General features: G+C 42.8%; 1 protein-coding gene across 14 annotated transcripts in view; it reads right to left on the bottom strand.

Annotated features, from left to right (window-relative positions):
- Nucleotides 1–26,077, bottom strand: part of Tmem164 (transmembrane protein 164) — a 163,148-nt gene that overhangs the window by 27,306 nt on the left and 109,765 nt on the right. For 12 of the 14 annotated variants that reach the window (NR_152447.1, NM_001358725.1, XM_006528784.3 and 9 more), the window contains one exon: nucleotides 10,121–10,199. The exons of the other annotated variants lie outside the window; for them this stretch is intronic. Coding sequence is in view for 11 of the 12 variants with exons in the window: in NM_001358725.1 (NP_001345654.1) it covers nucleotides 10,121–10,199 (79 nt within the window). In the remaining variant the exon portion in view is untranslated. The remainder of the gene's footprint in view (nucleotides 1–10,120; nucleotides 10,200–26,077) is intronic. 14 annotated transcript variants of the gene reach the window in all.

Raw genomic sequence — 26,077 nt, 5'->3', positions numbered from 1 at the left:
CAGGAGGGAAAGAGGGACCTCTTCCATGGAGAAGGCCATAGCTGAGGGGAGTTTAGAGAATATTGTCCAGGCCAAGGGCTGACAGGGAAATGACTAGTCAGAGCAGAAGCTGCAGGGCTGGAAGCACATGCAGAGATGGGAACTGGAAGCTCGGGTACCACAAAGGATTCCCTTATCAGCAAGATGTTACACAGCAAGGAAGGGACTAAAACAAATGGGGATGGAGCAAAGTCACAGGCTGGGTTACACGGGGTCTTTTGGGCCACTGGCTATAAGGAGAACCACTGTAAGTTCCTAAATAGGGAAATACTTTAAAAGTATTTAGTACTTTAGAATCTAGTGGAATGGGGCTGTTAAGGTGAATGGAAAACCACAAGGAGCCAACTGCCACCACTGAACGTGATGACTGCCAAAGCTGGACCCCTTGGGAGTGGCTCTAGAGATAACAGTTTGAAATTATTTTAATAATAGCTATTATTTATTAGCCCCTTACTAAACCTAATTTAAGACATTATCAAAGGAAAAAAAACCACAAGTGTATACAAGGTTTGATGCTACCTACAGGCACCCACCTGGAGAGCCTTGGACTGTATCCCCCCCACAGATAAATACTGGAGGATTACTGTGTTTATATAGCACCGTGGAGGGAGAAAGGACTTCTTAACACAACTCAAAATCCAGGAGCCAAGGAATTAAAGACACATACAGTTAAATTACAAAAAAAAAAAAAATCTGCATAAATAAGACCATAAAGTTCAAAGACAATTCTGGGGGCCATGTCTGCTAACCTGCTAACCCCTAATATCCACATGTAAAGGAGCTACTGCAACCCCATCTGAAGACAGAAGAGAAACATGAGCACTGAGGAGACGCATGGAGTTCAAAGACTGGGGAAGCAGATATAATCCGCCACATCTGTAAGAAGGTTCTGGGAGTATGGCTTAGTGGGGAAGTGCATGCCGCACATCAGTCGTGGGCTCTGTCTCGAGCACGGAAAGACAGGCAGACGAGAAACATGTCTCTAAAGTGCTCGGCTGCATTCCAAGTTCACTGTACTATTTTGTTTTGTTGTGGCTTGATTTGGTTTGGTTTTCACCCACCAGACAGACAAAAATGCAAGAGTGGAAAAAGCATTGTCTACTACATCTGTGTGAAAACAACCCAAATGCACATCAACAAAAAAATTATGGTTTACTCTTATAACCCCATGTTACTGTGTAAAATGAAACAGGCTCAATCCACGGTCCTGAGTGCAAATGATGGACCTGCCGTTGACTAGACATCCATTTCCTCCCAAGCGTATGGAAGATACCAGGGACGCCTCCTGACAAGTTTTGTTGGGGTCAAATGAGCTAACACTTGAAGGAATACCTGTCATTACTTATGTGATAGAGAAAGTACTGCCATTTTTATTATACTATATTCCATCATCAGTATTATGGAATATTAAGCTGCCTTGAAAAAAAAGACAAAGGGAAAGATACTGTGTAGCCTAGCAGAAACGAGTGTCTAAGCTAAAACACAGCAACAGCTCCAAAGGCAAGCGCAGACATGCTGGTTTCGAGTGTTTGGCGTAAGGAGTAAAGTCAATTTTTTGATCATTTCCTTGTATAGTTATCCCTTGATATCCAAAGGGCTTGGTTCCAGGAATCCACATCAATACGCAAATAAGCAGTGCGCAAGACGATTACACAAAACGGAACAGTGTTTGCACATAGCATACACAAACCTTCCACATAATTTAAATCATCTCCAGATAATTTACAATACCCAATACTATATAAACATTATACTAAACATTGTTATACTATATTGCTTAGGGAACAATAATGAGAAAAAAGTCTGTACATGTTCAGTGCAGACAATTTTTGAAAAAAAAACTTTCAAATAATGTTTGACTGAACCAAGAGATGGAGAGAGCAACAGAAACCTGGGAGTCGGTGAGATGGGTCAGTGGGTGAAGGCCCACCGAGGACATGAGGTTGGTAGTCATATGGTATAAGTTAAGAACCATATCCAGCAAGTTGTCCTCTGACCTCCACATGCATGTTATAACACACATGCATGCACATAAAGAAACAATGCAACAGAACCCATGGGCATAGAAGGACAACTTAGGAAAGGAACAGAGGAAGGCTAGCCAAAACCCAAAGTGGCGGCTACCTCTAATACTGAGGGTAGGGGTGGAGTGTGGGGGTAGAAAGGAGGCTTTTAATATCAGGGGCTTTTTAAAAATTTATTGTTATCTATTAAACTAAGGTTTGTAAATTGTATAAAGGAGCTTGAAGCAGGAACATAATTAACGTGTAAAATAAGCCAGCCTTATCTCAAAACTTTTCACTGCCTCTTCCCATGTTGAATAAACAACAATACTAAGAATGGTTCACAAAGCCTTTTATTCCTGACCTCACCTGTCGCTTGGCTTGGGTCCAGTGTCACACGGTCCCCTTCCTCACTCCTAACCTTGCCACAGTGCTATTGAATATGACATTCTGTCCAGCCACGAGGGTCCATGGCCCCTAAAGCTCTATGTGTCTGGTAGATTCCCACTTATCCTTCCAATCTCCATTTAAGCGTTACCTTCCCAGAGGGGATCTCTCTGTCTCTGTCTCTCTTTCTCTCTCTCTGTATGTGTGTGTGTGTGTGTGTGTGTGTGTGTGTGTGTGTGTGCCTCTGTCTCTCTCTCCTCCCTCCCTCCATCCCTCCCTCAGGCCCCCAGGCTAGGTCAGCTTGTTTTGTCCCATGCTCTCACAAGCGTGAGCTCCCTTCCTTCCTATAACTGATTCTTTTCTCCCAGGGCACAGGCTCACAAAAGCCGAGTGGGAAGCAGCACTGTCTGAAGTTCGCTCATTAGCGCGCCCTAGTGGCCAGTACTAAAGTGTCTGAAAGAAAGCACTAAATACAGAGTAGATGGATGGGGAGGTGGAATCCTGGGAGCAGGAATCTTTCTAGATTCTACCTAGAGTGACTTTGTGATGTCACTGGGTACGATATGAAAGATAGTACACTGGAGAGGTAGATGAAAAGGTACAGTCAGGCTGAAGCAGGCATGCTGGGGATAGTCAGGTAGAGCTTTCTAAAACCTATGCCTCATGACTTGCTGGCATGATGGCTCAGCAGGTGAAAAGCTTCCCCCACAGGCAGGCCTTGAAGCCTGAGCTCAATGCCTGGAACCTGCACAAAGGTGGAAGGAGAGAGCCATTCCCAAAAGTTACTTTCTTGCCTCCATATGCAAATCAGGGCTGTGGATGGTGGCAGCAGCTGGCCTCACACCAATGGACAGTTCAGCTATGAAAATATACCAAATGGTTCCAGTATCTTCGAGGGAGAATGTGCCTAGAACAGACAGACCTCTTGGGAAAAAGACACCCCAGAGGACTACAGAAAGGGGTCCTGCAAAGGACGCTGTGAAAGCATATTCAGTGAGGAGACCAGGCAGAGGAAAGGTAGACGTGAGAAGGCTAAATCCAGAACGTGTCAAAGGGCACCCACTATCTCCACTGACGTAGAGCTAGAGGTAGAGAAAGGCTGATTATGACGTTTGGTCAGATCGATGCAGTTGGTGATCTTTGGCAGTGACATTTCTGTGAAGACCCTGGCAAAAGAGCAGATGTCGGATTGCACTATTGTAAGCAAAGATACTCAACAGAGCAGACTCAGACCAAACAGACGCCTGTTTTCTGCAAGTGCACAATGTTCATAAGGGGATTTCTGGTGGTAAATCATTTTAATAGTGATATACAGACATAGATATAGATTGCAAGTGTCTAAAAATAGCCAGGAAATCAAAGCTATATGCTTTATCGAACATTATGAAGGTTGCCTTAAGAATAGTCATATTTTGTGGTTTATATAAATAAAATTCAATAGATTGAGAGACATATATCACATTCAGAATAATAGTTGTTCACATGAAAAAGGCAACCCCCCCCCCAAAAAAAACCCTCATCATAGCAAAAGAGACAAGTTTTGGAAATCTAGTTTAAGCTATACATGCTTAGCCTTTTGATACTGTGGTTTCTACAAAATTCATGCTGGAGAACCAAGTCACAAAAGACCATTACAAAGAAGACTCATAATATTTTAACTACGTTTATGATTCTGTGCCGAGCATGGACTGGACAAGTCTAAAAGTTTTTGGATGTTTGAGAAGAACAAAGATGCACAGATAGAGCTGAGCAGGGCTTAAGTGTTCGACAAACTGCTGGAAGGAGGGAGGGAGGGAGGGAGGGAGGGAGGGAGGCAGGGAGGGAAGAAGGAAGGAAGGACAGGAGGGAGGGAAGGAGGGAGGGAGGGAGGGAGGGAAGAAGGAAGGAAGGACAGGAGGGAGGGAGGGAGGGAGGGAGGGAGGGAGGGAGGGAGGGAGGGAGGGAAAAGGAAAGAAGGATAGAAGGAAGGGAGGGAGGGAAGAAGGAAGGAAGGACAGAAGGAAAGGAGGGAGGGAGGGAGGGAGGAAGGGAAGAAGGAAGGAAGGACAGAAGGAAGGGAGGGAGGGATGGAAGAAGGAAGGAAGGACAGGAGGGAGGGAGGGAGGGAAGAAGGAAGGAAGGACAGAAGGAAGGGAAGGATGGAGGGAGGAAAGAAGGGAGGAAGGACAGAAAGAAGGGAGGGAGGGAGGGAAGAAGGAAGGAAAGACAGAAGGAAAGGAGGGAGGGAGAGAGAGAAGAAGGAAGGAAGGGAAGGAGGGAGGGAAGAAGGATGAAAGAACAGAAGGGAGGGAGGGAAGGAGGGAGGGAGGGAGGGAGGGAGGGAGGGAGGGAAAAAGGAAGGACAGAAGGGAGGGAGGGAAGGAGGGAGGGAGGGAGGGAGCGAGGGAGGGAAAAAGGAAGGAAAGACAGAAGGAAGGAAGGGAGGGAGGGAGGGAGGGAGGGAGGGAAGGAGGGAAGGAGGGAAGGAGGGAAGGAGGGAGGAAACACTGTTGCCAGGCAGTGGTAACTCATGCCTTTAATTCCAGGAAGTAGGTGAATTTCTGAGTTAGAAGCCAATTCCATCTACAGAGAGTTCAGGACAGCCATGGCTACCTAGAGAAACCCTGTCTCAAAATACCAAAATAAAACCCCGAACAAACAAAACTCAAAAACCAGACAAATAAACCCTGACCTGATAAAATGAGGCGGTTCTCCAGTGGTGTGGAGGGTAGGAAAGATGTGACAGAAGAAACATGTGACTCCGCGTGAATAAAGAGGTGAAGGAAATGGAGAGCAGCATTACAAGAATCCCCGTATGTTGACTTCTGGCTTTGCAGTCATGGGGACAGGCAGAATTTTGAGCATACAAAGAATAGGAAGGTTGAATATAGTGGGCAGGACGCTTGAAGAAGGTGGGGAAAGTTTGTACCTCAGCATTACTTGGGGCAATGTGTGGAGGATCTAAACAAAGACAGAAAATGGTGCTGACTGTTACACTGTAATAGGTATGCCTCAATGGCCTTCGTCAGAACCACTTGATTTTCTCCACTGGGCTAAGGCTGGGCACACTACAAAGGAACTGGAAAGTGCTCCTGTTAGAGGGGATAGGGGGATATGACATTCTCAGGAGCTGGTGAAAGGAATATTCCAGGGCTGGAGAGATGGCTCAGTGGTTAAGAGCACTGACTACTCTTCCAGAGGTCCTGAGTTCAATTCCCAGCAACCACATGGTGGCTCACTACCATCTGTAACGAGGTACGATGCCCTCTTCTGGAGTGTCTGAAGACAGTTACAGTGTACTTATTTATAAGAAATAAATAAATCTTAAAAAAAAAAAAAAAGCAAGCATGAATAGAGTGTTGAACAGCATTGTTTTAAAAAAAAAGAAAGGAAAATTCTGACTGGCCATGGTGGTACAAGCTAACTGGGAAGAGAAGAAGTTGAAAAGAATGACGTCACGGTCCAAAGAAATGGATGTAGCAGTTTATTATTTCAGAGAAAAACAAGGCCCAGGAGCTAAAAAGAAGGATGCTTGGAAATGAGAATAAGAAAGACAAATGCCACATTTTTCTCTCACTGAGGAAGCTAGGGGTGGGAGAAGACAGGAAACTAAACGTGAAGTACGAGGGATGCAGAAGAGGTGGGGAAGTGGAAGAGGAGAGGGGTTATTGAGGGTGGTAGAAGGGGCAAGTATAGTCAGAGCCCATTACATACATATACATATACATATACATATACATATACACATATACGTGTCTGTGTAAATGCTGTACTGAGATGCCCCACTTTGTACAAATGCACCAATAAAAAATTATTGTAACCATGCTGACAACTAAGTGAAACACAAACTCCCTTTCACTGAACTACATAAATGACCAATAAAAAAAGGAGAAGGAGGAGGACGACAATGACAACGACAACGACGACGAGGACAACGATGATGACGTTTGGAAGCTAGAGCTCAACAGGCCCAAACCTTGAGAAGGGAGGGATGCTACTAACATATTCTTCAATAAAAGTTTTCTCGGAATGCTGCCTGACTCTGCAAGAGAAATACTGAGAACCAAAGGCCACACACTTCAGAGAATGTGAGGGAACTGAACAATAACAACAACAAATCAGGTGACAGTAGTGGTCAAAAGTAGAGGAGAGATGGGCAGGGAAGACAGCTCAGTTGACAGGCTGCTGCCTAGTAAAGACAAGATCCTGAATTTGGTCCTGATGCTACAGAAGCCAGGCATAGGCGCCTCCCATTCCACATTCAGAAGGTGGAGGTCAGAGAACCAGAAGCATGAAGGGAGGGGGAGGGGTGGAGAGCCTGAAAAAAGAGAAAGCACATTTCCCCGAAGTGGAGATGAAACAATTAACTAGAGAGGACAGTACAGTTGCCAGGCAACACACAGGGCAGGGTCCACGGCACAGCCTTGGAGAAAACATAGGAGTCTTGGTTCTGCTAAGAGCTGCTGGCCAGGTGGTTTGATGAGCACCATTCAATCTCTCTACATCGTTTATTCTTCAATCTTTCTGCAGCATATGCAGTATCGCAGCTCACCCTATGTGCATATACGATTGCAGGGTGCAAGATACAATGAAGAAAAACACACAAACATTAACAAGAACAGAGACATAAACAAAGACAAGAACAACAACAACAGCAAAACAAACCAAAAAAACTAAAGGGAAATTTAATTCAGGAAACTAAAGGCAAAGTGTTGGGAGGAAAGGAAGTGCCAGGCAGGAAATGAAATTTGTGGACAAGAATGGCCATGTGGCCTGGGATGGTTGGTGGAAATGAGGAAGGAATGGGATTCCTACTTAACATTAGACAGCCCAGCTCCAGGAACAGGGACTTTGTGTTCCTGCCATACAGCACTCCTGAACCCTAGACATTCGTACAGAATAACAATCTTGAGTTAAAACCACCACGCGTTTCTTTCAGGAAATGTCTCAGAGTCTTGAGAATAGGAACCTGAAACTGTTTTCTTGGCTTCCAAGGGACTTAGCATCTCATCTCTCCAGATTCCTGCCTCCTCCCGAAGGGGTAGAGCCCAGGGCCAAGGACCCAAAGCAACACTAGCTTTACTTTGGAAGAGATACAGTGTTTTCTCTTCGTGCTCACAATCCCCACATGAACAGCAGATGGCAGCAAAGAGTTAGGAAAAACCCAGACAGGCCCAGGGAAACCGCTCTACAGCATTAGCACTGAAGGTAAAGGGCCTTCTAGTTCTATAGGTTGGTTAGGTGCTTTAACCCGGGACCTGGAGTGAAAGGGACGTCATTCTTCGTGTCTTGTCAGCTAGATCCTCACCCCACGCTCATGTGACAATGCGGGATTAGCATTAAAAGAACGTGCCACCCCTTCTAATGGTCCTATTTTGCATCTCGTGAGTTAGGGACCTCAGATAATAGCATCATTTCCTCTAGGGATATACAATTATCTTCCTGGAAATGGTGCAGGAATGTACAGATAACCTTTGGAAACAGCATTGTTTCCACATTCTGTCCACTCTGTGGCACTTACTATGCTGTGCTGCGATGCGATGCGATGCTCTGGCTTCCCCAGTTCCCCATTCACAACTAGGAATGCCTGCCACATAGGAGGCATTCGATGAGTCCACACTGAATAAATTGTTGAAGTGAAGCAGGAAAGAAAGGACACATGGAACGGGATTTCTAGGCTGCTGTGGTAAAGACAAAAACATCTAGCCCTCTGGACAGTATTGTCCGTGGGAGAAAGTCTTAGTCAGGGAAGGGAGTTTGGCTAGCCTTTGAATTCTAGCTTTGTTCCTTAGAGCAATGGACTGAGTGAGTATCTAATGTACTTGGCCTTAAATTTCTTGTCCATAGCAGGATCCATGAATAGACTATTTAACAGTGTGCATAAACAAAATATGCATAGTACACATATTCTGCACAGAAGAAGCACTCACAAAAAAGGTAGTTACTATTGTTTACTGTGATTTTGATCACCGTTGCTGGTGCCACAGCTTCTCCTCAAGTGGAAGTGAAGGAGTCTTTAAATCTAGGAAGAGGGGGCTGGCGAGATGGCTCAGCAGATAAGAGCACTGACTGCTCTTCCAGACGTCCTAAGTTCAAATCCCAGCAACCACATGGTGGCTCACAATGATCTGTAATGGAATCCAATGCCCTCTTCTGGTATGTCTGAAGACAGCGACAGTGTACTTATAATAATAAATAAATCTTTGGGCCAGAGTGAGCGGTGTTGACCAGAGCGAGCAGAGGTGCAAACAGCTCACAGCCAGCTGCACAGCTACAGGGTACTCATATACATAAACTAAATAAATAAATCTTTTTTTTTTAAACTAGAAAGAGAGTAGCCATGTAGACTCAGAATCCAAATTCCTCAGCTCACCTGCCTCCAAGAACACAGAAACTGACCCAACAGAAGGCTGCAGAAAATCACCCCTATTTAGAGCTGGCATCCCATCCTAGGCTGTCTTCCCCTTAATTCCCCCCACTCCCACCCCAGAAGGAAGAAGGTACAAAATCATTTCAGTAACAAGCATGTGGATTTGCTCACACTTCCAAGCACCCATCTCAGAAGAAAGTACCAATAAGATAGCTATCTATGGGGCTGGGGGAGGGCCTGGTTCCATTCGGAATGCATGTCGTCCTTAAGTTTGACTATTACTAATTAAACCACTGCCCATGCCACCAGGGCCAGAGCTGGGAAACGGCAAGAGTCTCCTGGACGTAGGAATGTCAGAAGTCTCTGGAAGCTCAGTAAGGAAAAGACGACTTTTCCTTAGCAGCTTGAGACCCCTAGTGGTAGGTTAAAGCAGCCTCAAAGAATAGTCAAGTTTGGAAAAACTGGTCTGACAGGACCAGTAAATACTGCAAGGGGACGACAGCTGGTGAGCCCAAGGGCCCACGTGGCCTCAGGCCATGTTTAAAGTGACAGAAATGGAACTTGGCTGCCTGAAATGCAGGAGGAAAGGGTTTGTCTCCCAGAAAGTCCCAGCAACCTGGACAGACAGGCTCTGCAGAGAAAAGCCTCCACTTCTGGACGCTTTCGGGATACAAGAGAACGACAGCCTTCAGTCTCCAGCAGAGAGCACCAGAGCTTCAGTTCCCTTTGCAGCCTGCCTCTGCCAGGTCAGCGCTACCTCCGTCTTAGCGACAGGGACAGACGTACTCATTTCTTATATGGAGGACGATGCTTTCATCTGCCTCTCTTCAATTCCACTATCTCCTATTCTGTGCCCTTCTCACCCTTTCCGGAGCTTCTCCGGTTCTGAGATCACAGACATAAAAAGCAAGAATGCAAAGTCTCTCTCCGGAGAAGATGGAGCGCTTCCTGCTTTCCTACTCTGAAGTACACCCTGACCCAGGGGGAGGCGGAAGCAATAAGAACAGCACAGTGTTCCGGCTGCTGTGCAAACCCTAGGACACCACCAACCAAGAACCGGAAACCCAAACCCTGGGTCCTAAGACAGGCACTCAGTGATACCATGCTCGATTACAAAGGGGTGGTTCTTTGCTGGTTACACTCATGCCCACTTCCCCAGTGCCTGGAGACTGGCATTAAGCATGCTGTAGCTACTCAGCCAAGCACCACCTCAAGATCCTGGCAGGCACCCAAGAGGGGGTGACTCCTCCAGAGACAGACAGTCAGACAGACAGACAGAGGGAGAAAGAGAAAGACAGAGTGAGTGTGGGGATGCCAGAGGCATCTGGTTTACTGGCCTTACCTCCTTTCCAAAGCAGGTAGACAGGGACCACGTAGAGCATAGCATGCTGGATGTAGTAAATCTCTAGTTCAAAGGGGAGCTGTGGGGATAAGATGGAGACAGGCATTTCAGAACAGTGGTCTCATTAGACTCAGTTCAGAACCTAGCCCCCCTTAGCCTGTAGGAGCCACAAGGTGGGATAACTCCATCACTTCATCCAGTCACCTCCCTTCGCAATTCAAGGAAAAAAAAAATAACAACATGAATATACTTCTCATCTCAACTGACACCTCTCGAGCTGTAATTTACAGAGACAGTCCATGGAAAGCACTCGGCTGGTAAAAGCGTATTAAAATTGAATGGATGTTGCATACAGCTATGTACTCAAGAGGTTCACCAGGCAGACCATTAGTGAACGATGGACTTCAGTGATTTCTGCAAAGAGGGAAGCTACCCTAACACGGCTGCTATGGAACTTTCTCAAGTGTTTCTTTCAGAAAAAAAAATTTTTAATCATTAATAAATAATAACACTCTGGAAAATACATTCGAAGAAGCAACGGTACAGTTCCACTCCTAGACAGCAAATGGCAGAGAATTTCAAATGGACTCCTCGTCTGACAAGAACACTCAAAGGAGGATGCAGTAAACTCATCTTCCCTGTGAGAGAAAAAAAAAAAAGAATCCTAGGTCTGGTCAAGTCCAGATTGATCCAAGGACAGAGGTTTCCCACAGGATACTTGGATGTCAGTGGAGGGTTTACCCTACTTTAGAGTAACTAATAGAAAGCCGGGCCAATTCTGCTATGTTTTACCAAAAAGTTCTTCCTTGCCCTCCCAATATCCAGCATCTTCCTCAAAACAGAGGTGCTTAGAGGATGGGAAAGAATGAGATAAAGATACACTGAATGAAGTCCTCAAAGAATTACTCTTTTAAAAGACCAAAACAAAACAAAAAGACAAACCTCAGTGCCAGACTAACCAACTCTGGAGGAAAAAAAAAGAATTTTGCTAGGGTTCCCCTAGCATACTAGGGAGGGAGGGGGCAGGTAGATAAGTAGGTATGTAGGTAGGTAGGTAGGTAGGTACACACAGACTCCAAGGCAAGCCCGGGCATCAAGACTCCAGGAAAGATGCCCGGTGCTTCCTTGCTCAGTTCAGCTGAAGTACAGAATCAAGACTGTGTACTAATAAGAGCAAACAGTTATGGGTACCCAAAACCCAGGAACCCAAGGCCACCTTGTGCCAAGAGCTGAAACCAAGAGCTGGCAGTGCTCCCAGAATGGTAGCTGGGCCAACTGTGGACCCTGAACACAGACAATGGCGCTGGCTCTTGACTACAGAATTTTACAACTAATGGAAAATTTCCCAGGGGACAAGATGATACACAGCTACTACTTGATGTTCACACAGGAATGTCTAAAGCCAGAAAAAAAGATAAGGCTCCAAGTACTCTTTAGAATATGCTACAGCTGGTTCTGCCATCTGCCACATGGCATCACTAGCAGAAGGCTGGTATGGTGGCCCAAGAGGCTCCAACGTGAACCTAATTGATCCCTAATGTTTAGAGATGACGACAGTGGTTTTAACTAGGGTATTGCTTTATGCTTTTCAATATTTTTATACCAGGATTTATGAAATCTATCACCTGTGACAAATGACAAACCCAAGGCACAGAAGCAAAAAAAAAAAAAATTTAACTTAATTATTTCAATGAGGTCAACCCACACAAGACACTGTTCCCACCTGTTTCCTTCCTGTGAGGGTTGCCTTGCTTCAAGAGTTGCCAATGATGAAATGCCACAAAGACAGCTGAACTCAGGACAGATGCCAAATTACAAGGGTTAGGTAGGGTAAAAGACATAAAGGTGAAAGTGTGGGAGAATAAGGAGAGAAAGGGAGAAGAGAACTGAGAGCTATAAGGCCATTATATTAGTAGCAGGAAGAAGGGAAAACACACACACACACAGTAACAAAAAAAAAAAAAAAAAAGAGAGCCAAAAAGGCAGCTGAAAATCCAGCACTTATCACTAACAGTAAATTATACTTACTAAGCCCGTCTATTAAGCACTAAGCGATGTATTAAATAAACTCTTCTGCATTATTATAACATTTAATTAGTGCAAATTTCCCATGAAGTACTTAGACGTGGGGAAATGGTTAGACACATTTGACAGATAATAAAAACTTAATGGCTCTTTTTCAGCCACACGAATCCGGGGGCTGCAGCCCCGACCTTCTTAGAAAGATGCAACTCAAAGTCATGAGCAATAAAACAAGGATTTGAGCCAAACCTATCGCTAACTTTTTTTTCTCACTTCCAAGTCAAGATGATTTTTAACATGAAAGGGAAAATTATCTGGTCCTTTGAAGCTGGACTGGACAAAACATTAGAAACATACATAGACTCTGTCCATAGCAAGGTCCACAACCTGCTTCCTCCCATCTCGTAAACCTGATGGCCCCACCATCATGTTCTGCTGTGCAGGCCTAGTCCACTGCATCCCCCAGTCATGTTTACTACAGTCGCCAAAAGACAGCCAAGACACCCAGGTAGCCTGAATCCCAACTTCCCTAAGTCTCTGCCCATCCTTCTCATCTGTCTCATTTCTCATCCCTTCCCAATTTTTGAGATCCCCCTCTATTCTGTGGGTCTCCCTGTCCATCGCTAGTGCAATCTCTCATATCACAAATTCTTCTCAGGATAATCCAATCCCTTCTTGTTTTAAGAAATACATCAGTAGCTCCAAGAAGATGCTGTTGTCCTCACAACCCTCTCAAATGATGGTGAACCCTCCTGCCTTATGCTATTCAGTGTTCCTCACCTAGAAGAGCTACGGGAATGAGGGTCTATCCTGCAAGAGAGTTGGAGTAGAAATAAGGCAAGTGATCAACATGGACAAACATGTTGGTTGAAATTCTAAAACGCACAGAACTCATAACACTTTCTTCAAGAACTCCAAAATAACACCAGATGCCCTACACCTTCCAGAAACTGTTCTCTTTCAAGAAGTTCAAATAGATAGAAGGATGAAAGCTTTAACTAAGAGGCACTGGCAATATAGAGACATAATTGTTAACTCTGGGAAAGCCTAAATATATTTATAGATTCAAAGTGGACTGAGAGAAGAGGAAACAGCAAGAGGGGCAAAAGGCACTAGACATAGAGAACAGGAAGCAGGCAGGAGGGCAAAGGGTCCAAAGCACAGAGCAAAGCGCTAGCCTCAGGCTACCAGGAGATAAGGAAAGCCAGACGGGGATAAGAATAACTGCTTGCAGGTGGGCTCCATGTTGTGTGCTGGAGGAGCTCATTCCAGCCTTCAGGAGCTTGGCGTTACTAAGAGAGTTGCGTGTAAAGCTGGCAAGATTGCTCTGCAGATAAAGATGCTTGCTGTCTAAGCTTGATGACATGACTTCAATCCCCAGAACAGACCAAATTCTGAAAACTGTACTCTGCCCTACACACACACACACACCTTCAACCCCATACATACATACCAAAAAAAAACCTCCCAAATAATAATAATTTTATGGCAAAAGAATCTGGGTCTGACACCAGGATGTTACAAAAGTTTATCCATAGCCGTTTAAAATGGAAAGGATATAGCCACAGGTATAACTGCTCTTGGCATTAATCCTTCCAGTAACATTTGGCTGTGGAACAGTTTGTCCTCATTAACTAGTCACAGGCTTTATGTGGCAAAGTGGGGCCACAAAATCCTTGGAACTAATTCTCTGTTAGAGGAGCCATAAAAAGAAGCTCCACAACCTAGATAGTCATCAAAAAGAGCTAGGTAAAGAAGCAACAGTACTTTCAAAGACCACTAAAATTAAGGAAATCCTTACCATATCCAGAATGTGGACTGTCCCATAAAGTGACTACACAAAGCCATATCATGAATGAAGAAGGGGATGATGTAGTCTTAGTGTGAAAATAAATCCATAAAAACTAAAGACACAGAATAATCAAACCAATATTTATATTCTGACTAGACTGGAGAGTGAGAGATAGTGAGCAAGAGGGGGGGGGAGAGGGAATGAGGGAGGGAGGGAGAGAGAGAGAGTGTGTGTGTAAGTATATGAATATGCACACAGCACACAAGTGGGAACAAGTGCAAAGACCAAGGAAAGAGTTTAGGTGTCTTCCTTTGTGGCTATTCACCCTCTGCCCTTGAGACAGTCTCTGGCTGAACATGGAGATCACCAGCCTTTTGCTGTTATTTTGTTTTGCTTCGACTGGCCTACACAGCCACCAACAAGCTGCAGCAATTCTCCTATCTTACCAGTACCACCATCACATCCACTGCACCCCTGACTGGTTACATGAGTACTGGGGATTTGAACTCAGTTCCTCATGCTTGCATAGCAAGCACTCTTAGCCACTGAACCATGTCCACAGCACTTGAGTTTTTTTTTTTTAATTAGGTATTTTCCTCGTTTACATTTTCAATGCTATCCCAAAGGTCCCCCATACCCACCCACCCCCAATCCCCTACCCACCCACTGCCCCTTTTTGGCCCTGGGGTTCCCCTGTACTGGGGCATATAAAGTTTGCAAATCCAATGGGCTTCTCTTTGCAGTGATGACCAACTAGGCCATCTTTTGATACATATGCAGCTAAAGACAAGAGCTCCCGGGTACTGGTTAGTTCATATTGTTGTTCCACCTATAGGATTGCAGTTCCCTTTAGCTCCTTGGGTAATTTCTCTAGCTCCTCCATTAGGGGCCGTGTGACCCATCCAATAGCTGACTGTGAGCATCCACTTCTGTGTTTGCTAGGCCCCGGCATAGTCTCACAAGAGAGAGCTATATCTGGGTCCTTTCAACAAAATCTTGCTAGTGTATGCAATGGTGTCAGCATTTGGAAGTTTTTAAAAATGTTATATATATTCTTTGGATAACTGAGCAAATTTGAATATCAAGTTATTATTAAAAGAGAATTATTGATTTTCTGGGGTATGGTTATGCTGTTGTGGCTATGCAAGAGGGCATACTTATTCTTAAGAATGGAAGGCAGAAACAGATCAAATGGCCATAAACTTGTCTGTAACAGTCAGCAAGTTTGGGACCAGGAGACACTTAGAAAGTGAATGTGGAGGGAGCAGTTGGTGCTATTATTATTTCAGATTTCAATGTTTCAATAGTTGCGTACTAACATGTTGGGAATTCTTTTAAACTTGAGTGACATATATCAACATGAACCAATATTGCAAAACTGTGTGATGGGGGGGATGAAAAAGATAAAATTGGTTTAGGAGAATAATTTGTCAACTGTTATTAAAAAAAAAAAAACTTGGGGCTGGTGAGATGGCTCAGTGGGTAAGAGCACCCGACTGCTCTTCCGAAGGTCTGGAGTTCAAATCCCAGCAACCACATGGTGGCTCACAACCATCCATAACAAGATCTGACTCCCTCTTCTGGAGTGTCTGAAGACAGCTACAGTGTACTTACATATAATAAATAAATAAATCTTTAAAAAAAAAAAACCTTTAAATGGTCATCTCCCCTCTAGAAATGTATGGTAACTTAGATCTAATTACCAAGAATTTTTTAAAAGATTTATTTATTTTTTATTTTATGTGTATGAATATTCTGCCTGTGTGGATATATGTGCACAATGTGAGTGCCTGGTGCCTGTGGAGACCAGAAGATGGCATCAGTAGTTGCCTTGGGCCTAGAGTTATGGTTGTGAGCACCACATGGGTGCTGAAAACTGAACCCCGGTTTTCTGTAAGAGCAGTAAGTGTTCTTAACTGCTGAGCCATCTCTCTATCTCCCAAAGAAAATTTTAGAAGCAATCCAAAATACAGAAAGTAAACACACAAAAAGAAAGGGTCGGGCTAACTGACCACCAATGGGAAATTATAGGAAATACACTGGAAGACGAACTACCTCACAGCATGTTTTAAAGAAGGCATTAAGCATTTCTAGGTAAAAGAGAACGACTTCATATTGTATAAAATGTGATCCTTCTTAATAGAAGGCAAATTGAAAAGTCTGTAAACATGCCTTTAGGTAGATGGTTAATGCATAGAGAAAAGACTGGAGTACAACCCATTAACCTGAGCAGGGGGAAGGATTGACAATAGTTTGTAAAGGGAAGATGAGATCTTGACTTTGGACTTCTTATGATTTTATAGGTGTATTGTATAGTAAATAAAAAGTTGCCAAGTCCTAGTAGCATAACTAAAATATTTTAAAGCCATAAAAAGTTCAACAGAGGGATACTTTCTCACTGTTAACAGCAACTGCCGGTCTAGCAGGAAAGGAATTTTCTCAGTATATATTTTTCTGCAGTTTATTTTATTGCAGCATCATCCATGATAGTCAAGGTATGGAATCCACCTAAGTGCCCATCAACAGATGTAAAGATAAAAAAAATAGAGTATATTGGGTATGGGGAGACTGCTGATTTTCTATAGGACCTAAGTTGGGTTCCCAGTGTCCATGGTAAGCAGCTCACAACCACCTGTAACTGTAGCTCCAGAAGACCCAATGCCCTCTTCTGGCCTTCATGAGCATCTACACAGCATGGCATATACACACCAAGATATGCACATACACACAAAATACATCTTCTAAAAATAGAAAATATAGTATAGATTTGCAGTGGATAGCATTCAGACTCTCCAGGTACTAATGGCAGTTATTAGCTACTGGGGAAGGAAAAATTATTCTTTATTTGAAGATGTGGCTGCTGATAGGTTGGCCATGCTCTAGTGGATGGCCCCACATCCATGCACTTATAGGCAGCACTAAATGCATTTAGAAGACTATTACTTTAAAAATGAGGAAGAGGACATGAACTTGGGAGGTACACATGGAAAGGAAATCTACAAGGAGTTGGAGGGAGAAATGAGAGGTTAGATGACCATTTTTCATATCTCATTGTATACCCATATGAAAGTCTCAATGAATAAAATAAAAAAAAATAATGAAGGCTTGTTGTTTAAAACAATCTGGCTGAATCTAGAGAACATTATGCTAAGTGGAATAAGCCAGACATGGCAAAGCAAGTGCTACATGAATGTGATTGTTGGTAGCAGAAATAGGAAGGATAGGGTATAGAATACGCTTGTATTTTCTGGGTATTTTTCATTTCTATGCAGATATATATTGCATCTTGAACATATTCTTCCCCAACCTTCTCTCCCTCTCACCTTCCCATTTGTTCCCTTTTTCCTCCTAGATAATTTTTCTTCTATTTTTCTATGCCTTCTTCTTTTCTGTTATTACATAAAATGCAAGGACCACATACAAGAGAAAATATACAATATCTGTCATTCATGCTCAGTACTAGTAGCCATGGAACTTGCTATGTAGACCAGGCTGACCTTGAGGGTCCAAAGATCCAAATGAATCTATATCCTGTTGGAATTAAAGCAGTGTTTCTCAACCTTTGGGCTGCAAACCATTTGGGGGGGTCATTTATCAGATATCCTGCATATCAGATACTTACATTATGACTCATAACGATAGCAAAATTAGTTATAAAGTAGCAAGGAAATAATTTTATGGGGGGTGGGGTCACCACAACAGGAGGAACTGTATTAAAGGGTCACAGCATCAGGAAGGCTGACAACCACTGGATTAAAGGAATGAGCCATGACAACCAGCTAAAATGTTTGTGTTTGTGTGGGAGGGAGGCAAGAAGATGAATTAAGTTACTAATGATGATTAGAGTTGACGTTTTCTCTTACTTTTATAGTTCTTTCTCTTGGTGTATAAACTTTCAGGCTTGGAGAACTACAGTAACTAAACTCTCAAGTTCATGTCCTCTTCCTCGTTTTTAAAGTAATCGTCTTCTAAATGCATTTAGTGCTGCCTATAAGTGCACGGAAGTGGGGCCATCCACTAGAGCATGGCCAACCTATCAGCAGCCACATCTTCAAAAAAGAATAATTTTCTCTTCCCTAGCAACTAATAACTGCTATTAGTTTCTATGTAAGGGATGTGACCTGGAGAGGTTGCTTGCTAAGAGCACTCAAGCTCTTAGGAATGATCTCAGCACAGAAAAAAAAAATAGCAAAGGGCAGACCTCCCCCGACTCCCCCAAGATCCTGTGGTACCATAGTATCTGTCCTGATGATTCACGTGTCTTTTGAGGTCAGATGCCCACATCGTAAAACAGGCATACTGCAATCCGCCTCACTCCCTTTTCTGACATGGTGGAATGAATGAGTCCAGGCACAAGCACTGCTCTTTCCCTCAGGACTATCCCTGACTTCTTTGTATTCTGACTCTCAGTAACCAGGAATACAGTTATGATTGCCATAATGGCTGACCACAGGAAGCTCCTTAGTGTCAAAGGAGGTATTTTGAGCCCAATAAAGATGCTACTTGCTCTGATGACACAGCAACCTTGGCATGTGTATTTCCTGGTGTGAAAGACATAGCAGCCCAGACCTGCCTACCTTGTTTGAACAGGCTGGTAGAACTGTGTGGAGTGGCAGGTTTAGCTCTTTTTGCTGGGAGGTATTCTGCAAGGCTTTACCTAGCTCTTTATTTTAACCAAGGTTAAAATGAACTCTTAATTCCTGTCCTTCCCCCTGTAACTGATTGGAGCCTGCTACCTGTCCACATGGGAAATACCCAAACACCACTCTGGGTAACTGTTGTTGGTACCTGAAGTCATATCTGACAGGAAGGGTGAAACAAGAAGATGCTCTGGTGGTATAATGATGCTTAGTGATAAAAAACCATAACAACTGGAGCAGTAGTAACAGCAGCTACAGTGGAGTGTTCCTAGGATATATACCATAACAAAATCTGTTGCATTTTCCTGAGTCTTAATGATGAAGAGCAATGAACATAACGATCTTAACCACTCATACTTCCAAACTCTAATGGATTCAACTATCCTCCCAAATTAACACTGTAACTCCCAATACCTTATTACATGACTGTATCTAGAAGCAGAGCATTTAAAGCAATAATACAGGTAGGCTGTAATTATCACTAGGCCCCAATTCAATAGACCACCCAACATCCTCTAGAGAGAAGGTAAAACAGAGAAAATAAAATGGAAGGCCATCGACAAATCAAAGAGAAGCCTCGGGTGAGAATGATTCAGCTTGCTCTTACACCTATGAAGAATGTCCTTATGACAGCAGCCTTAGCCAATTAATACCCTGGCCAATTGTGGTGTCTAATCTTCGTCTTCAACTTGACTAGACATAGAATGATCTAGAAAGCATACCTCTATGACAGTGGGTCTCAACCTTCTTAAGGCTGTGACCCTTTAATACAGTTCTTTATGTTGTGGTGACCTCCCACCCATAATATTATTTCATTGCTACTTCATAACTGTAATTTGGCTACTGAGTAGTGTCTCAGTTCCTCAGACTATTGAATATATGTGTTTTCTGATGGTGGAGACACATAGGTTGAAAACCGCTGCTCTAAGCTGCCTGTGCATGCATTTCCTAAGATGTTTGACTGAAAGGGAAAGATCCTCCCTGAGTGTTGATGCTATCACATGGGCTGCTGTTCTAGACGGAATAAAATGGGAAAAAGGAGAAAGAGAGCTGAAAGCGGTGTTCACTGCCCTCTGCTTCCTAACTGGATGCAAGGCGACAGCTGTCCCATGTTCTTGCTGTCACAGATAGAGACACACTCTCCACCATGGAGAATGTGAGACAGAGACTGCTTCCCTTTTTGTAATGGCCAACTACTAGAAACCAAATGGCTAGCCCAGGTAGAACAGAAAAGGACTCTGGGGTCTATTAAAGCAATGGAATGTCACACTGAAAAATGTAACAATAGTTACAGGCATTCCATACATGGTAACGAACTGCTGTATAGACCAAGAAAGTCCCAGAAAACGACATACACATGATATCGTCTTCATAAAAGCCAATGAACAACGAAACCCAAATGACATCTTATTTAGGAAATTGTAACTGCATAGTCATGCTTATGAACATATCTGCACATCTGAGAGATGAAACTCTCTTTTGAGAATTTTACATGTGCATATAATGTGTATTGATCAAATTCCCTACACTCCAATTCTTCCTGCATGCCCCCATCACTTTCTGCTCCCATTTTCATGTGCTCTGTTCTTCGGAAACCCACTGAGTTTAGGTGGTGCTGTCGGTATGGGCATGGGTGTAAGACAGGAGCATGGCCAACCTTTCAGCAACCACATCCATGAAGAAAATATACTTTCCCTCCCTCAAGAGCTATCAATGGCCAATAGTTTCTCGGCGACTGGATGGGGGCTTCAGGAGGGCTGCTTGCACCCATGCTGTTATTTTGGCTGCTTGATCTTGTGGAGGTACTGTCCCAGCTGCTGTGCATGTGACTATGTGTGCCATCGCCCTGTCACGGCCAGCGAACACTGTTTCTGCTGCATGTGCACACTATGCCTGCCTTCTAGAAATGCTTTCCTATGAAACTAGTTTTTAAAACAAGCACAGGAATACTAACCCTGACTCAAGCTAACGGTTTTCTCCTGGGGCCATTAAGGATAGAGCCAGCAGGATTGGAAGGATAGCACACAGGTTAGTTCTTATGGTAGACTTATAGAAACTGCATTGCCTATAAACAAATGCATTCACAAATAGAATGAACAGAAAACATGCACGGATGAATGGTGGAGATGTTACAAACCCACAATTGTCAATGTTATCACCTAAGCAGTATGCACCCAAGATCTATTTGAAAGGAATGCACAGGTTCAGTTAATTAGCTTGTGTATAGTTTTAAGGCTTGTTAAATGACTATGTCAAGATTTGAACTCAAAAAATCAGACTTCTGAATGCATGATCTCTACCATAGTGGTCTCTCTCATTCCCTACACTGCTCTACTGATAGAAAAGAGTTAGAGTCACCTGTGAGACCCAAATGACTGTCCTACCTGGAGACTATGATATAGGCACTACTCACGGAGTGGACACAGAGGCTTTGAAATTCCCCATCTTCGTGGGTAAGAGCACTGACTGCTCTTCCAGAGGTCCTGAGTTCAATTCCCAGCAACCACATGGTGGCTCACAATCATCTGTAACAGGATATGATGCCTTCTTCTGGTGTGTCTAAAGACAGCTACAGTGTACTCATCTAAATATAACAACTACATCTTTTTTTTTTAAAGTGAAGGTAATTTCCTTTGGCTTACTAGGCTGGAGAGATGGCTCAGTGGTTAAGAGCACTGACTGCTCCCCTGAAGGTCCTGAGTTCAATTCTCAGCAACCACATAGTGGCTCACAACCATCTGTAATTGGGATCCAATGCCCTCTTCTGGTGTGTCTGACGACAGTTACAGTGTACTCACATACATGAAATAAATAAATAAATCCTTTTTTTTTTAATTCCCATCTTCATATTTACCATGTTTTCAAATGTTTACAAACAATGCCACGGGTCAACTGTGATGCAATCTAGAAGGCAACCTTTTGAGTACAGGTCTTGGAAGTCAAGCAACAAACTCGTTTGATTTTTCACACAAGCAGAGAAAGTCACTATTTGTATCGCTCAGCAGAACTCAAAGGAAAGGCTAAAACCAGAGATAGTTTAAGGGCTTCCAGAGGAATGGAGGAAAAGTGCAAGGCAAAGGCCAGTCAGACTGTGTGTAGAGGCCTGGGTACACATACAGACTGACCTGTCCAAGGCTGGCCCTCACGCTTGGGTAGAGTGGCAAGGACCTCAAAGGGGGAATTTCCCCACCACTCACCAAGCAAACATCATTCTGTCCTGCTTCAGGCTCCATTAAATCCGTGGAGAGCTAAACTGCCAGTTCTCATTAGCCCAGGCCATCCATGGTACTCTCTGCTTCCATAGTTTAGTGACTTCAAAGGACTTCAGCATCGAGTGGCTTGAGAAAAGGTCAGTACACTGGCACTAAATCAAAGGCAAGGACCAAAGTTTCTACGTCTTGTCAAAACAGCTCAAGGACACCCAGCCTGCCCTCTACCCCATAGCTGCCAAGCAGGGGATCTAATTAATCTTCTACTCTCTAGGAGACACATTTCTGGGGAAGGGGACTTTTTTTCAGGCAGGCATTCATTGTGATGCAGGCCTCCAGGCCTTGCTATCTTAACTGTGTCCCTTAACTCACCCTATATCCCCTACTATGACCTTCAGCCAATCCCACCACTCTCTATATCAATGACAGTCAAACATCACATTCTCTTGAAGCCATAAGAGGTGAGTGGTGCTTGGCTATATATATCCTGGCATGATCAGACTATGTTCACTTCTCTCTGCATCCTTTACTCCTTGCTCCCATTCTCTATCTCCTCCCAGGCTTCAAAGGTTCCCAGATTCTCTATCAACACTGACGGTTGTTAAATTTAAACTCTGAGTAGATCCTGGCTCACCCAACATAGACTGTGTACAATTTTTATCTGTATCAAATTGGCACCAAAATAATCGTCTTTGGATAGGACCCAGCAGTTTTTATTTTCATAAACCTCCCTAAGGATATTTGGGTGCAGAAGTGTTCAATGTGCACTTAGAGAAATAAAAGCTCCTAATCTCTGAATGGCAAATGTGGAAACTCTAGAGAATTATCACAAAGAAATGGAAGGCAGCTGCCAGGAAAATGAATTCATTAGAATAGTGATGTGAGCAGTGCTCAAAACAACCAAGAAGTCAGAATTACTGTAATGACAATTAAGAACTGTTGCTACATAGCATTAAGCCAACAGGCACTGGCTGGAGACAAGTCCTTCAGATAGGTTTGAAATTTTCCCTTTTCTATACAGTGAAACTGAAAGGAGAGATTAATTGAGTAACTGGTCCAAGGTTACTCATAGAAACAGTAAGTAAGGTAACTAGACAACTGGACTATGGAGTGGATGCTCTTAGCCATACCACCTCCATGCAGCCTTCTTTTGGTACAGAGGAATGCATCTAAACTTAATTTACAAAGGACACAATGGTTTTGCATTTGCTATATATTCTTTCCCTCCCCCAACCATGGGAACTAAGATATCTACTTCTATGGGAATTGATCAGCACTGGAATCTATCTCCATGCCTCCTGGATTCCAACATATTCACTTAGCAAATATGTATTGAGCGTCTACTTTACGACAACCACTTATCCTTGCCTTGTGCCAAAAGCTAATTTCTAGGATGTAGAGATTTGGTTTAAGTCATTATTGTTTTAAGGACTCAAGGCCACTGCTATTAGTATTCCATTAACTGCAAAATAGGTTAACTGGAATTTCTGATATCTGACAGAATGCGGCAGAATACTGGACACAGCATACCTATTTCAGAACAAGGACGGAGGAGAAGGACAAGGCTATACAAATAGGATTGAAAGGGTTAAAAAAAAACAAGATCAACACACGCATTTCCAATCAATCAAATATTAGTTGTTAAAGATGCCTTCCACTGAAAAAGTCCTGCATAAAACATTGTTTGAATTGTTTTTTTTAAACACTTGGAACTATTGGTAGATGAAGGTATAGCCTAACTGCAGAGCATGCATGAGGCCATAGGATGGATCAACAGTAGCATCCAAAGAAAACTCTCAAACAAAAGGAAAGTTAGGGCTTAGGGTTTTTAATAGACTAACAAGACATGAAGAATGGACAAATATTTTGCAGAGAGTCTAAGAGAGGCAACCTTCAAGAAGCTAAGACACGCCCTGCCCAAAGAGCTACACATCACTATAGAGGTACAAGAAAACCACAAACCATCTCTTCATTTGCAGTGGGAAGGCAAGCCCAGTCTCATATTTTAATGCTGAGTTAGGTCAATAGGAGCCAAAAGGCTTCGCCATTAACACCCTCAAACCACAAGGTGCCTGCCTCACAGTCTGAATACACACTACTTGGGTAAACCAAAAACCATAGAATGAGAATATCACATGGTATGTCTCCAAACTAGTAGTCCTCACATGACTATCAAGAACTAAGACAGGTCCTCTCTAGAGAAACTCAACACTCAAAAAACTCTCCACACATAAGGATCCTAAGGAACAGAAGAAATGCCCAGTAGAAGAACAGTACTATTTAAAGACAAAACCTAAACACACAAGGAAATAAGCGAAGGATCACTTCAGCACCTCACATGATAGACTTGTATACTTTTTAATGTTTTAACAATTAAACATAGTAACTGAAATAAAAACTCAATATGTGAATTGCTCATTGGGCATAACTTAATAGGAACTGGACTACAGAGCTGAAGAAATTATCTAAAATGCAGTATGGGAAGACAAAGAAGTAAAAACAAACCAAAACGAAAGACTAACAGCTGGGAAAACAGGAACCAACAAGGCTCCTCAAATATTGTTTCAGAATAGAAAGGCAGTGCTTGAAAGTCTTCCAGCCTAGACTGCTCAGAAACCTTTTAAAAGACATGAGCACAGAGACTTGCAGAGCTCTGAGGAGCTCTGAGTACAGTTTGGTGGTCTGCTGTGTGCCACGTCCTGAGTTTCATGGGATTGAAGGAGAGAGGGAGAAGGGAGGAAGTGGTGAAGGAAAAACAGAAAAGAGAAAACTCAACCCAGAAGGAAGAAAATTTAACAGCACAACATACCATAGTAAAACTGCAGAACATCCAATACAGAGAATTTCTTTAGAGTGACCAAAGAGAAAAGATTTTAGTACAAGTTTACACTGATTATTTTCAAAGCAAAGACTATAAAAAACACAACATAGGAAAATTACAATTTCATTTTAACAGGGAAATATGAACCTAGAAAAAGTGGAGCAATGAAAAAGACCTCAAGACAGCAGTCAGGAGAGAATTATATGAGAAAATTAAGAAATGGGGAGACCAGGCATTGGTGGCGCACGCCTTTAATCCCAGCACTTGGGAGGCAGAGGCAGGCGGATTTCTGAGTTCAAGGCCAGCCTGGTCTACAGAGTGTGTTCTAGGATAGCCAGGGCTACACATAGAAATTCTGTCTTAAAAAAGCAAAACAAATCAAAACCAAAAAGAAAGAAAAAGAAAAAAAGAAAAACACTTCAAGAATGGAAGACTATGTATATATATACACATACACACAAAAAAGCAGGTATGGGTTTACCATCAGTAGAACATCACCAAAGAAAATTCAAAAACGATACTTTAAGTAAGCATAAAGTAATGCCAGCAAAAAGGTCTGAGATGCAGTAAGAAATGGCAAATATATTAGCTTTTCATGAGTAATAAAATTACTAGGAGTGGGCTACTTGATAAAGAAAAACAGGCTTAATTTTGCTAATAGATCTGGGATGTAAGATTTAGGCGCCTTATGTGGTATTGGCCTTCTTGCTAGCAGAGTCACAAGACATAGGTTTGCCTGGCAAGCAACAGGGCAGGGACAGAGGAGTGTTCTAGTCTTTACTCTTCTTATGAAGCCATCAAAATTCAAACATGGGCACTGTACCAAAAATTACTTATTTTCCAAGGGCTCTACACCTACATCACAGCCAGATAAAATTCCCACTATCCCAACATAGCGTAACAAGGATTAACTCTCAGTACCAAAGCCTTGGTTCAGGGAAGGAAACTCTCCAAACCATATCTAAATCATAGTAATGAGTAAAAAGGGGAAAATATGGTGATTAATTAAATGACCACTGATTATATAAAGCAATGCAATGCATTTTTAAAAGAAATGTTAAAAGGAAAAGGAAAGAAAAGCTAAAACAATAGAGAATAAAACTATTTGTCAAAACAAAGATCTAAGTTAAGGCTAAATATTATAGAGTTTACATGTAAATCAGTAAGATTAAATTCCTACCTAATATACACTGCTAGGGATATAGCCAAAAGATACAAAAACAAAAACAAAGACAAAAACCAACCAACCCCCCTAAAAATATCTATCCCTAAAAGGTTACCATAGTTACAGCTGCATCCTTTATAATAGCCTAACATAAAAGTAATGAAGATACCCACAAACTGGCAAATGAAAACGCATGGTATATTCATACACTTGAATGGTATATCCATTTGATTGAATGTTATTAATAATTGCAAAGGATGGACCTTGAGAACTGCATGCTGAGTGAAAGGAAGGCAGAACAAAAGGGC

The sequence above is a fragment of the Mus musculus genome, chromosome X, assembly GCF_000001635.26.
Source record: "Mus musculus strain C57BL/6J chromosome X, GRCm38.p6 C57BL/6J".
Lineage (NCBI taxonomy): Eukaryota > Metazoa > Chordata > Mammalia > Rodentia > Muridae > Mus > Mus musculus.
Note: the sequence above shows the minus strand (reverse complement) of the source record. Positions and strands in the feature narration are given on the sequence as shown.